The sequence below is a fragment of the Enoplosus armatus genome, chromosome 5 (assembly GCF_043641665.1).
Source record: "Enoplosus armatus isolate fEnoArm2 chromosome 5, fEnoArm2.hap1, whole genome shotgun sequence".
Taxonomy (NCBI): Eukaryota; Metazoa; Chordata; class Actinopteri; order Centrarchiformes; family Enoplosidae; genus Enoplosus; species Enoplosus armatus.
Genome location: NC_092184.1, coordinates 11587576 through 11602067, shown reverse-complemented (window position 1 = coordinate 11602067; position 14492 = coordinate 11587576). Strand labels below are relative to the sequence as shown.

Sequence of the window (14492 nt, the reverse complement as noted above, 5' to 3'; positions counted from 1 at the left end):
TTTAATATGTTGATTCAAGATTCCTCAAAGAGAAGATGTGATTTTTTCCCCTCATTATAACTGTGTATTTTCCCTGTCTAATTCACTGCTAAACTTGTACATATCTCCTTGCAGACTAAAATCTATCCTGGATCCTTTTGCCAGTTTGTCCTGCAGCTATATGGAAATTACAACATTTCAAACATCTATTTTTGTGCCCACTCAAGCAATGACGCAATCAATAATTCAGATGTGCAGCTTGTGAAATTTTAGTGTCAGATCGTCCTGCTTTGGGACAAGCTGTTGGAAAACTAAATCATATCTCTCTTAGCACCAGCTTTAGCTGGAGCGTGGACACAAATAATAAGGATATGTACAGTACATGTAAGGCAGTGATATCGTCCTCACAGGAGATCTACTTTTCCTACATAGTAGGCTACAGGATACTGATGTAAAATGCTATGTTTTTTCTTAATATTAAAAAGAGGGCGTTAATGAATATGTGAATATACAGTATAAAGTATTAAAGCAGGCCTTTATATGGCTTTGTCATTTGCTTTTTTACTCCAGAATTGAGTTGCTAGCAAAGTAGCACGTTAGCATGGCATTAAAAAGGTAATTTTCTCTGCAGAAATCTTGACATGTCATAGAAAGAAAAAGCCTCCTGGTTGTAATTCCAAGTCAGGCATATTGTGAATTTCTGACTGCTACAATATCTATCAGTTGTCAAAAAGAACGACAAAAGTGTCAACAAACCAGTTGAGAAATGCCTGCAAAATCTCAATCACTCCATCGCTGTCTAAATAGAATCCAATATTAACTCCAATTCACTCGATTTAGCTAATTAAAAGAATGGTTAATCAAAATGTGAAGCTAGATACTGAGTGTGTATTGTATAGGGACGAGTAAATGAGTGAACCAGGGAGTGGTTTTGGACACTTAAAATGATATAACAAGTGAATATAACAAGTCAAAATTTCTACTGTGAAAAAGATATATTAGGGTGGCGAACTCCATAATCCCAAGGGATGAAAAATGAGACTACAATTTGAAATGTTATTACTTTAAGGTAACTTTAGTGGTCAAAGTTAACTGTATTTACGATAGTGCTAATTTAATCAAAGGTTATACAACCAGCTAGTATTAATCGCAGCTCTTTGGAACTTAAAGTTGTTTTTTTAGTGTACCTCACTTTGTCTGCCAACTTTGTCACTTTGGATCTTTAGTGTTTCCTCTTCAAAGCTTTCCTATCTGACAAAGCTTGTGATGTGATCTGAGCACGGTGTTAGCTCGTCTGTTTTCACAGTAGACAGAACCCTGTACTGTGTAAGTGGTGTATGCCCAGGGGGCCGGTCCTGACGTGGATACAGTGCTGTTAACTCTGTTTACAGCAGCACCTTCTCAATCTTTGACAAATGGGAGTCGAGGTTGATCCCTACCCTTCACGCCACCACCCGCCCCACTCAGCACTTCAATGCCCAGGCAAAAATAGACCTGACTTTTTAAAGACAAGCTACCTTTTTACTGCAAGACTGCAGTCCCCACTCTTCTCTCTTCCTCTTTGCTGTATTGATTTTCTGCTAACAAAAAACCCCCGTCAGTTTTCTACCCCAACTATGGCAACAATCCCAGGGTTGGGGTATCTTATCTATTGCATTTATATACAGTGCTGGTAGAGCAATTCAGCCCACCCTCAACGTCAATATATTTGCCTGCCACTCAGTCTGAAGTAACAGGAAACAGTGCTTACAGTACATCTACACATCAAAGTTTGGAAAAAGGCTCCATCTGAAAACACTCGTCAGACAGAGCAGAAGCGAATGTTTTAGTCTGTTGGGCTGTCAGAGGCAGCCATGTGAGCAGCGGGCTGGAGGCTTGAAGACAGACAGCTAAGCAGCTGAAGATTTCACCATGCCTGGTTTCCTGAACTTCTCTCATCCCTTGTGATTTCCTCCTTTTAGAATTCCAATTTATCCTCAGCCTTGAAGAAAAAAAGAGGTGGGGATGGAGAAGTTTTATAAGAAATAGATGATTTATGTGCAGTGGAAGGCTGGTCTTTTTCCACAGCGACACCAAATACTTTATCTTAATTCAGCTGAAGGTATGGCTCCTAGGTAGTTTTATGCATGAATCCTGATACTGAAGGGTAGCTGGTTTGTTTTCAAGCAAGGTGGTAGTTTATGTCTGGTTGAATATTGTGATTTAATCGACTAAAGGAATAGTTCAACATTTTGTTTTCTTGCTGAGAGTTAGATGAAGATTGATATCACTCTCATGTCTTTCTGTTAGATATGAAGCTACAGCCAGGAGATGCTCAGCTTACTGTTAGCCTAGCATAAAGACTGGAAGCAGGGGGAAACAGCTAGCCTGGTTATGTCCAAAGGTAATAAAGTCACTAATTAACATATGGTATCTCATTAAAGAAATAGTCCTGCACATAAACCCCTGTAAAACCAAATCTTGTCATTTTTACACTTCAGTTTTTGTACAGATTAAACAAACAAAATCCTTCTGACAGAGCCAGGCTAAAGTTATGTTGTTACGCTGTTTCCCACTGTGTCTAGTTTTTGCTAAGCTAAGGTTAGCCTGGCCCTTCAGTTTTTTTACAGATTAAACAAACAAGATAAATTCTGTTATTTATTGAGCCTTTTAGGCAAATTTTGTTACCTTTGGACAGAGCCAGGCTAGCTGTGTGCCCCTGTTTCCAGCCTTTATGCTAAGGTAACCATCTTCTGGGTTTATCAGTAATCAGAAATACTTTAGTGATCCCCGGGGGGAAATTCGACAACCTTTATATATACTGTGCAGACATCAGAGTGGTTTTGATCTTCTCATCTAACTCAAAAAAGCAAGTGTATTTCCCAAAATGTCAAAACTATTCTTCTAAATCTACAAACAGAATTATTTTGCTAATTATCCTGTGACTTTGGGTGGTATCTAAAGTCTGCATTATACCCGTTTGTGTTTCCTCCAACAGTCCAAAGGCTTGGAAGTCAGCCTGATTGAAGGCTCTAAATTGCCTGTGGGTATGACTGTACAGTAAGTGTTAGCGATTGTCTGTCTCTGTTAACTCTGTGAGAGACTGGCAACCTGTCCTGGGTGTTTTCCTGCCTTCCATCCAGTGCTTGGAAAGGGTCCAGATTGTTTGTACTCCCCGAACAGGAATAATCCGGGGAAAAAAAAGAAAGAATGAATTTGTTTGTCACACCCTACCTGGACTTTGTGCATCAAAATAGGCTTGTGCTTGTGCTTATTTTAATAACTAGAAGTTCTAAGTCTGAGTTTATGGAGCACTTGCAGATAAAGGGGAAATGGGAAAAGCAGAGATTTGTATAATGGTGCACTTAATCCTAATAACGTACAGAACTCACTGGAAGAATATATTTTATTTGTCTTTTTAATTTCTTTAAAAGACAAACAAAAGCAGTATTTTAGTATGTAGCACCCACTCAAAATATTACACCAAAGACTCTTTCATGCAGCAAGAAAAAAAGGTTGAAGTGAAGCACTTAACCCCCGACTGCTATGATGGATCTTTGTGGTGACCAGCAATGCTACTAGGTGTGAGTTTAAGTGGAGATGTCGACCATTGCTGGGAAAAGAGCATGCAGGTGTTTTTAAAAGCAGAAAAAGACAAATGCACAGTGTTGGAGTGGTTTCATTCAGGAGGGTTTTTTTTGTCCTCTCTGTCTGCAGGCAGAGCCTCTCTGCATGGGAAGGCCTCCCTACAGATTGACCCAGTGCGCTCCGAGGACCAGGGCTGGTATGAGTGCAGGGTCCTGATGCTGGAGCAACAGTACGACACCTTCCACAACGGCAGCTGGGTGCACCTCACAGTCAATGGTGAGTTGCCTGCCCACGGTGCCCGCTCTCTGGCCTGGGAACATATGTGTTTGTGGGTGTGAATGGAAAAAGAAATAGAAAACCTGCGTCATACACTGAAGCTACACCGCATACAATAAACTAGTATTTTCTACATTTTGGACACCATGCACAGGCACTAGCAGTCTATCAACACACCTGATGATAATAATCATATAATAATGCCAGGGTGGAGTCTATTACATCAACTACGAGAAAAAATGGTCCTATCTGCATGTTCAGTGGATACTGTAAATGTTTACAGGGTTATTATATTATTATTATTGTAATGTTTTACATTTGTAATTCATTTAAGATTTTATATTGATTTAATCGAGTTTCTTTGCTGAGTGAGAAGTAATTTATAGTTTTGATTAAATGTTTTATTGTTGTTGTTTTGTTTGTCTGTACATACAGTCTGACAGCCATGTGTTTATGGCTAAATTCGGCTTTGGTTTGTCAGGATGATGTCTTGTTCATGTACAATATCTACTTTTTTGTCAAACGACTAAAGCTGAAATGATTAGTCGATTAGTCGGCTGACAGAAAAGTAGATATTGTACATGAACAAGACATCGTCCTACTATTTTGATGATTGATTAATGGTTTGTCATTTTTTAAAAGAAAAAACATTCAGTGGCTCCACCTTCTCATTGGTGAGAATTTGCTGCTTTCTTATTTTCCAACAGTCAGTTGGACAAAACAAGACATTTGAAGACGTCACTGGTAAATCTTTCACAACATTTTATATAGAAAATCTGTATTTAGTTAATTATTTTACTCCCCTTTGCTGAAAGTGAAAGCACTGATTTAAAGGGCATTCTTATACTTGCTGGACTTTTCTCAATGGTTGAGCACAGTGTCCTTTTTTCTTTTTATGGTAAAAGAAAATAAAGACAAATAAAGAAACTTCATAAATCATAAACTTCTGCAAATCATAAGTCGCAGTCCTACAAACAGCCCTTCAGCCACACTGGTTCCTCTGTGTAAAGCGTTGACTCCCTGGTCCAGTTGTCTGCTGGAGACAGTTCATGGTTGAACGAATGACCGTTGGACTCTGTTTTAGATCGTCCCTGCAGCTCCTTTTCAAAAGGCCCTGGGTAAAAAAGGGGATGAGAGGCTGGTTAGGAGAGAATTGATTGTGGCCTGTTTAAGGCGGTTCCGGCAGGGATCGTCTGTGATAGTCTGAGAGCTATCAAACTGATGACCAGGCGGAAAAAAAATCTGCACCTTTGCATTTCCCAGGAATGCCCCAGTGGCTCAGAGAACCCTATGTGAAGTGTGTCTTCACATTGTTGCAGCGCACCAGAGACTACAGAGACAAGGATGCCTTTGTGTTTTATGTTTTTTTTTTAAGCCCTGTATCTGTTTCATGTGAGGAATGTTTTTTAGACAGATATTATATTAAGCTGCTTCATATGTTTTGCAGTAGATGTTACTGAATAAATGCTGTTTGCAGGTGCATGATGCAGCAAAGATGCAGGAAAGTAAATGCAGTGAATTCATGTTGTATTATTACATTCCCCGCATCTCAGTTGGCTTTTTTCCTGTAGCTGGTTAAAATGAGTGGGTGAATGTTTCCTAAACAGGCGTTAGAAAAGAAAAGTTCAGGCCAAAAAGTGGTGATTTTCTTGTGTTAAAGCTTCACAGGTCTCTAACTTCAGAGAGCTGTAATCCTCTGTGTTGTTAGAGCGAGACTTTGCGAGCACAAGCACTGTCAAGCTCATTCACATGTATATTTTTGGCGCTTATGAGTGCTGCGTGAAACTCATGCATATTCGATTTGATCATGCATATGTTTTACAATGGTATTTGAATAATGATTACAACACGCTGCATGCGAAATACCGTGCAAGGAACCATTTATAAAGTCCATTGCACGGCATAATCACTTTGGAATGAAAAATGCTGATCTGTATAAACGCTTATTATCAATGCAGAACATAATGTTTTCTTTTGTGTGTGTTTGTGTGTCGGCGTGTGTTAGCACACCGCACGCTGCAAGTTACTTTGTGCACTGTGTTCCGTGTACAGCGCTTTACATCAACATTGACATGAGAGCGTCTCATTGTGTGTGTTTGTGTGCGGCTAAATGAGATCTCTGTCTGCTGGTTGAAGTTGTGGTTGAAGAGTGAATAGGTCATACTCTGCTATCACCTGCGCACTCTCGTGATGTTTGGAGCGTGTGGGCGTATGCATGTGTGTGTGTGTCTGTGTGTGTGTGTGTGTGTGTGTGTATCAATGTTTTGTTGTGTAGGCATACTGCATCTCTGTAGCTTGCCTCATCAGTATTCACTCTTAACTTCAACTGCTCCCTCCCTCCCTCTTCTGCTGCTCTCCACTCCTGTCAGGCCTTTCAACAGAAACTGAGCTCTTCGGGCTGTGGCAGAACTAATAATATCCCTGCATGTCATATGTATTTGGCATATTAAGTGATTTTACATGACCTCATGTATGTAATGTGTCTAGCCACAGAGACAGAGTAAGCCTGAACTACACACACACACACACACACACACACACTTGGGGTAGACATGTTTAACTGGAACAAATATTTCGTTTTTCTGGGGCTGTCATTTGAATTTAAAGACAGACATTCATGGAAACACCAAAAGCAGCAGAGTCTAGATATCCAAAAAGGGAATTCATATGAAGACTTTATGCTACTGTTGTCCTCTAAATGGGTGTCTGTGCGGGAAGCAGGTGCCATTTTCATCTGGCTTCCTCACAGACACTAAGGGCACCCATTTCCTTTGGCTGTTGGTATTTGCATACACTCCTCCTTTGGGTTCCTGTTTGCTGGCCTTAACTTCCTGCCAAGCGGACAGGGAATTCGTGCCCACTCAGTGGCAGGTGTCAGATGGCAAGGCCTTGTGCCCGAAAAAGACACTAAGGCCACTCTCTCTCTCTGCCCTCCCTCCTTCTGCTCCTCTCCTCTCTAGTCTTGTCTCCCCTGTCCTTCCCTTCTCTGCACTTCAGCCTCAGCAAGCTTTTCAGAGATCGAAAAAATACACCAGCGCTTTCACATAATTTTAAGTTAACCATCTACACTGAAACATAAAAGACACACACCCTGCCACTCTGTCACTGGGTTACTGATGGGCTGGCATTTAGGACCCATTTGGTTGACCCAACTGCGGCCCAAATGCCAACCCATTTGTCCACCAGCTCCATATATTCCCCATGAGTGTCTGCCCTTGTCAGTCACTAACGGGCTCATTGTGGCTACAAGTGGAACCCATGTGAACAATCATCCTCAGGCCCTTGTGGGACCCCAAGATGCAAATTTAGATAATACAGTAAGTGGACGTTGTTTTTCTTCGCATTCGTCCCCACATTGCTCACATTGGTCCAAATGTTGTGGACAAATGGACAAAACTCTTTAATCTTAAGCCTAATCTTTTTTCCAAAAAGAAAGAAAAATATTTGCACCTTCTATCACTTAGTCTGACAACTTCTACAATATGTTCTGCGACATTGACCCAGAGGAGCATATAGAGCGCTCTTCCTCTTCCAACTGTAAACATGGCGAAAGCAAAAGAAGAATTATGTTTTATTTATTTTTAATTAACCTGTTACTCGTTGATTATCACCCTCAGGTCAGGAGCATTATACCAAATTAACTTAACTTAGCACCAGGTTGGAAAGCACTGCTGTTTCACCTCTGACCATAACCAGCAACACTGAGTTCAGCAGAAACAAGATTTTCAAGGGGTGCTAAGTTACTTTTTAACCACACCTGGTTGGTGCAACACCAGCTTCTGCACACTGCAGCTGTGTCCAAAATCATTTCCTTGTTCACTCATTCACTACTCCCCTTATAAGAAACGATAGATCACTCTATAGTGTGCAGTAAATTAGGATTTTAGACAAAAGTGTTAAATAATGACGGACAGTTATCATCAGTTCCTTACTTGTAAAGAGCATTCACATCAACTTCCCAGTCATAATTATGATAGAAATATCCGACTTGGCAATGTAATTAAAGTGTATTTTAATGGATATTGTGTTATATTGTCAATACACTGTATTTTACTCTTCAACTCTTTAACCATTTCGATGACGTGGCATAGGTATGTTTCCCATTTCTACCATCCATCCCATATGATGTGAACACAGCATATGTGTATATTATGCACACACACGCTCACTCTCTGTTTACCAACTTGAAGACACAAGAAAAAAGGGGGAGCGGAGTGAAGATGAACATACTTACACATTCCTTGTTGGTGTTGTCAGTGGAACAGTGAAGTTAGTTGGCAAGCTGTGATTGGTCGGCGTCCAATGTGTAATCTGCCATGTCTGTCTATGATCGCCTAATGTGACACAGTGAGCATCTCAAAACACAACAATATTGTCCGAAAGGTAGGATGTGAGTGTGGCGGTGAGGAAGCAAGTCCCTCTTTGTCTTCTCTTAATACAAAGCATTATTGTCCAGATTCTGTGGAGTACCTTGAGTGTGCTGACATAAGAAGAAGAAAGGTCCTCTTTCTTCTCTCTGCAACAGTTTACACTGAAACACACGTTGCGCGTTTGAGGCTCATGATGTGAAATCGATGAAAAACGTGTACTCTTATGTAGCCGCACTCTCTCAGGAGCAGAGACGAGAAAAGAAAGACCAAGCGAGGGAATAAAATGATGCAGACACACTCCTGAGTTAGTGAGCAAATAACAGCGGATGTAAGCCTTCAAAGATACAGGCCGAACTCTGTGTCTGAGCATCCAGGCCATCTGCTGATGTGCTGTGTGGTCCACAACGACGAACAGTGGGAGTGCAGAATCTTCAAGCATCTTTTAATGTATATAATTGATGAAGAGCTGCAGTAAGTAGGGCGAGGATGTGATGCTCAGCTTACTTTTTTTTGTGGAGCAACTCCCAGGTTTCTCAGCCATGGTGACACTCCATCTGTGACGAGTCGTATCTGACGCCGTGAAACAACTCCCAGGTTGACCAGTGTGCCTGCTGTTGTCACCGCCATGTGCGCCACCTACTTCCTGATGCTTAATCCCTTGAGAAAAATCTGAATTAGTATTAGAATTAATAACAGCACTTACAGTGGTGGAAGAAGTACTCAGATCCCTTAATTAAAGTAAAAGTACCACAATGTAAAGACGCTCCAGGTAAAAGTCTTGCATTTAAAATTCAATTTATTATAAGTTAAATTTACTTAGAGTATTAAAAGTAAAAATATTCGTTCTGCAGAAAATCAGCACGTCTGATTACATTAATAATACTGATGCATCAATGTGTATGCAGCATTTTACTGTTGTAGCTGGTCGAGGTGGAGCCAGTTTCAACTACTTTATATACAGTCAGGTCCCAACCTGAGGGTCGGGCCCCACCGAAGGTTCACAGGATAAATCTGAGGGGCTGTGAGATGATTGATGGGAGAGAAAAGACAAAGTTCTTTTTTGTGAAATAATTGGATAATTTGACCTCTAATTTGAGCTTCTAACAGTTATGTAAATGAAACCATCTGAGAGATTTAGAGGAGGAAATCTCTTCTTGGTGGAACTGCCAACAACTCATAAAGGGGTCCCCAACTAGACCCTGATTTTATCTAAGAGGTCATTAGCCAAAAAGGTTGGCATCCACTGGTTAAATCTTTAACAATGCATTGTATTTTATGAGCTCATCATATGTTTTTTTATGTAAAAACTGAAACAGAAAAGTAACTTGTAACTAAAGCTGTCAAATGAATGTAGAGTAGAACATACAATGTTTCCTCTGAATTGTAATAGAGTAGAAGTATCAAGTAGCTGAAAATGGAAATACTCAAGCAAAGTGCAGTACGAGTACCTCAAAAGTGTACTTCAGTAGCTCTTGAGTAAATGTTCTTAGAGGAGGAGGACACGAGGAGGATGAAGGTATGGAAAATACAGGCTTAATAATTGGGATTGATCAAATCTACCAATGAGAATCAATAAAGTGAAGCACCTACACAAGATAAATAAAATGATGCATCATGATCCATTTAATGTAGCTGTTGACCCATCAACTGCACGAGCCAGAGGTACATAAACCATGCATTTTATTAGAGTCTCCATTAATCTACTGTATCATGTAATGTAATGAGTGTTAGAGAGGGAGAGGGCAGTATGGACAGGCAGATGTCTAAATGTGCTAATTGGGCGATTTGTTTACTCCATGCCAGGTGCTTGTGTGCAGTCTGAAGCATGGCAGCACTCCCAGCGGCAGGCAGTGACCCACTTGTATGGCGGCGCCTTTTTTCTCTTTAACTAAACACAGTGCCACTATTTATAATCATAATATTATGTTGAAACACTGAAAGCAGCTGGCTGAGGAAAGTACAGTTTATTGGCCTGCAGCAGGCGGTGAAGAGCTCCCTTGTGGCTGTTAGTGAAGCTCAGAAACATCAGGTGGAAATGCAGTGATCTCGCTAAGTGGTTTCTTTAGGTCTTCCGGTGTTCCAGAAAACGGTGGCATCACCCGCTGTCTGAGCAACTTCTGTCCAAGAGTATTTCTTCTTCCAATGTTCCTCCCTCATCCCCCAAATGCACAATTGTTCCACGTTCACTGGGAATGGGCCACAATCATGGCTGTGTTGAAGGCTGCCAATTTGTTCCACTGGCCAGCCATCGCACTACAACAAAAACATCCCCTGTGGCCCAAATAGCATTTTCCTTATAGACCACCAGTCTGTAAAATGTGTCTTTGTAAACCATGGAGGTTTTATATTTGTAAAACTTTCCCAGAGCCAAGAACAGCTTTTTCTTTTAGGTGCATAATGTCCCAATGTCGGGTCAAGCAGGACCATGCAAGTCCAGTTCTTATGATAAATCCTTGGTCAGAATAGCCGACAAGTCGTTTGTCAAAATATGTGATTACTAAGTAAGAAATAAGTCATGTAATTTCTGCTTACATTATTTTACCCATTTTAGCAGCAGAACAAAGAGAAGAGTTGGTAAATTGAATCCAAAAATCAGGAAAGGCAAGCAACGCTAACATGCTGATGTGTAGCAGGTATAATGTTTACCATGTCCACCATCTTAGTTTAGCGTGCTAGCATGCTAACATTTGCGAATGTCTTTAGTTTTGCAGGTATGTGGTCATAAACTAAAGTATTGAACAAATTATAGTTTTAACCTTATGATGCCACAAGATGAAAAGTTAAGGAGTCATTAGGATTCATCATGTTGGAACTGTGAACGTCCGCACAAAGTTTTTTGCCAATCTGTAGATGTCAGGGGATCATAAAACTCAATAGGCTTCATCCTCGGGGGGTCCATGAATGTCTGTGCCAATCCGTCTGGTAGATGTTTAGATATATTGCTGAATAAGTGAAAACTTTGACCTGCTGCTGGCACTAGATAAAAACTCAAGCCATCACCAAAGTTGATCAGAGTCATCCTCTGGGGACCATGAATGTCTGTAGAAAGTTTTATTGCAATCTAATAGATTTTAAAATATTTCAGACCGACATTGCCATCCATAGAGCTGCTCGGGTGGCTAAACGTCGATGTAAAGCTACTGTATGACAACAGAAACATCATCTAGATTTGGTACAGAATCTGAAGACAACACCAAACAGGACATTTGAAGGCAGTTTAATGACTACTGTTTTAATTGAAATATCATAACATTATTTTCTCTTTCTCCACAGCCCCACCTTCTTTTACAGCGACGCCGCCACAGTATGTGGAGGCGAAGGAAGGGGGAAGCACCCTGCTTAGCTGCTCTGCCCAGGGAAATCCAAAACCAATGATCAGCTGGCTGAGGGAGGGGGAGGAGCTCGCAACCAACGCAAAATATTCGGTAAGAATGAAAATAACTAATGGGCATAATGTGTACAAATATAGAAGCAGGGTTTGTGCACAGATGGCGTCATCCGCTGAGTCCATCTGTACTGGAAGTATGTGATCTGGATCTCACTCAGGCTGATATCAGTTTCTTCTGTTGTTGTGCTGCAAAAAAAATCACACTTTTTGTGATAAAACCTCTGTCGAGGGCGTCAGTCTTTGATATTTGTGGTGCTGAGGCTTTAGTTGACGAGTGAGTTAACAGGTAAGAATACATTCTGAATTAGAGTATATTTTACAATTAAAACATAGTGAATCAATGTTTTTAGTTGACAACAAGTGAAAGTTAGTGATGACAGTCAGTGATTGTTGCGGCATGACTGTCAGTCAGGCTCTTCCTGCTTCTCAGTAAAAATGAACTCCACCTTGAATCACTTTAACAACGTTAAAGAACAGCTGCTGGCAGCGCATCTCACATTTCCGAGCCCTCTTTGTTGTCTGGTGATGCGTGATATTTATTCCTGTGGATAAACTCCCAAAAGTCGACAGTCTGATGTCATGACGAGATATTTCTGGCACAGCCTCAGTGTGGAAATGTCTCAGCTACATAAACCGTCAACAATAAACATTAGGTTTAAATCAAAGACGTTTAACACACCATTTTATTATAGACTCAAAGCTTCAACAGACGATGATGCACTGCAGCCACATGATGCTGCATGATCTCACTATACTATTGCAGGTATTCTCTACAGCTACATGCATAACTGGAGAAAGTACTTGAATGCAACAAGTTCACATCGGTACTCTAGAGATTGTCAGGAGCCATTCTTGCAAAAGAGGGAATGAAAGAAAAGGAATTAGAAGTAGGCGAGGGAGGTCAAGGTAAACAGAAACTTTAATCGGCTCATTACAAAACCAACTGCTTTGAACATAACAGGTTGTTGATTACGCACAACAAGTACAGGAGCATTGAGGGGCATTTTTTGTACTGCTTGTAATTGTTTTTGGAACGTTTTGAAAGGTGGATGCCTCCTTCCTTTTCTGCACGCCGTCACATTCTCATATGTCACTGATATTGCAGTCTGCTGCAGGCGCTATCAACTCTTTACAGCTGCCTGTGTGATGCAGGAAGTGACAGCAGCAGACATGAATGTCTGTAAAAGGGCCTCTTCCCTCTTTCTCTTTTCATTTTACTCTTTTTGCTCCACTGTCTCTCCACCCACTCCGCTCTTTTTAACACCATTCCCTCAGTAAATGATTAGACAACATTCTGATGCATTATTAATCTCCTTCTTCTGCATCAATATTACATTAGTCCTAATATGAATGTTACGCTAAAGATGAAAATCGCTAGTGAGAGCCAGAAGCTGCACCGTAATATAAAAAGCAGTGCATTTATCAGCTTTCTTCTTCCATTTGGCTGTTCGGGTGTATGTTCAAGCAAAACCCTTAAACTTGGGAAAGCTCCTTCTTGTGGTGAGACGGGAGCTGTGTGTGTTTGTGTGTGTGTGTGTGTCTGTTTGTGTGTGTGTGTGTGTGTGTGTGTGTGTGTGTGTGTGTGAGCGAGCATGAGGGTATATTTGCTCACCCACATGCTCAGATCCATGGAGACGTCATGGAGAAAGGCAGGAATGTGACAGACAGTGTTAGAGAGGAGAGGAGGGATCCTCATCCTCCTCCTCCTCCTCCTCCTCCTCCTCCTCTCTTTACTTTACTTTAGTGCGTTATTTATTTGCACAGGAAAAAGAACCATAAAACAAAGATACTAAACAGAACAGTTGTGCAGAGGAGGACTGAAACCTAAAGCTGGATTATAAGGGTCTTCCCGAAAGTGCACTCAAATCACAAGCAAAGAAAAGGCAAGCGGGAAAACAACAGCAGCCTCCTGCTGTTTCAGAGCCCAATATCAGCCTCTCTGGATGTGACAGAAATTGAGATTCTGCCTTCATCTCATGTCTCACCTTATCTACTGCTGCTTCTTTCCTCTTGTCCTCTTTTCCCCCTCATCTGCTGCTGACTTCCTCCTCCTCCTCCTCCTCCTCCTCCTTTTCTTTAATCTTCTCCCCCTCACCTTGGATTGAGTACAGCTATGGCACAGAAAGTATTGGAATGGACTGATGACCGTTACATATCATCAGATCCTGTTAACTTTACTGTCTTTGAAGTCGGCTACAATCACCACTGCTAATGTGCCGCCTGTGCTGTAGGAGTGTAATGATTTGATCCAACAGTGATTTGATTTTGATAGATTCAGTGCAACGTGAAATCCCAGGATTTTAGTACAACAACTGTGTGCTCAGACAGAACGAGAGGTGAATTTTTAAAAGAGGAAAATCGGAAAGATGCCATTAGACACAAACTCGCCCAGGGTGCTGCAGCCTGGCGGCGAAGACGCGAGTTGAAACTGTTTCAACATGAGCAAAAATGTTGCGCTGATAATGTGGCTCAATCTCAATCATAAACACACAGAGGCGAGAGAGACTGGAGGGGAATAACTCTGAGATTGGTCAGAGGCTGAGTAGAAACTGAAACACTCCCACACACACGCATGGTGCGTACGTTGCTAGCTAGTTTACAGCTAACGTCTGTACAGTTGGTAAATTGGATGTTAGGAGTGAATCAACACGCACTGTACAAACGTTCCAGCCTTCACATTGAAAAAATTCAAGTTTATGCAAATGTATGCAACACAACAATAGAGGTGTTTACCTGCTGCAGAGAGTCTATAAGGGGGAAGATCATTATTGTACTCCAGGAATACAGATACAAACAAAAACAAAGTGCTTCTTGACACAATGTCACGTAAACTGTTGGAGAAAGTGCATCTTGCTTGCTTATTTGTGTTTGCTAATGAGAAAGCTACATGCTAGCTTGCGAGCGTCGACACA

The 14492-nt window shown here is 41.1% G+C and overlaps 1 protein-coding gene across 1 annotated transcript in view; it reads left to right on the top strand.

Annotated features, from left to right (window-relative positions):
• igsf9ba (immunoglobulin superfamily, member 9Ba) overlaps nt 1-14492 on the top strand; it is a 64591-nt gene that overhangs the window by 22425 nt on the left and 27674 nt on the right. The window contains exons 3-4 of the mRNA XM_070906179.1: nt 3676-3822; nt 11466-11617. Of these exons, the coding sequence (XP_070762280.1) occupies nt 3676-3822; nt 11466-11617 (299 nt within the window). The remainder of the gene's footprint in view (nt 1-3675; nt 3823-11465; nt 11618-14492) is intronic.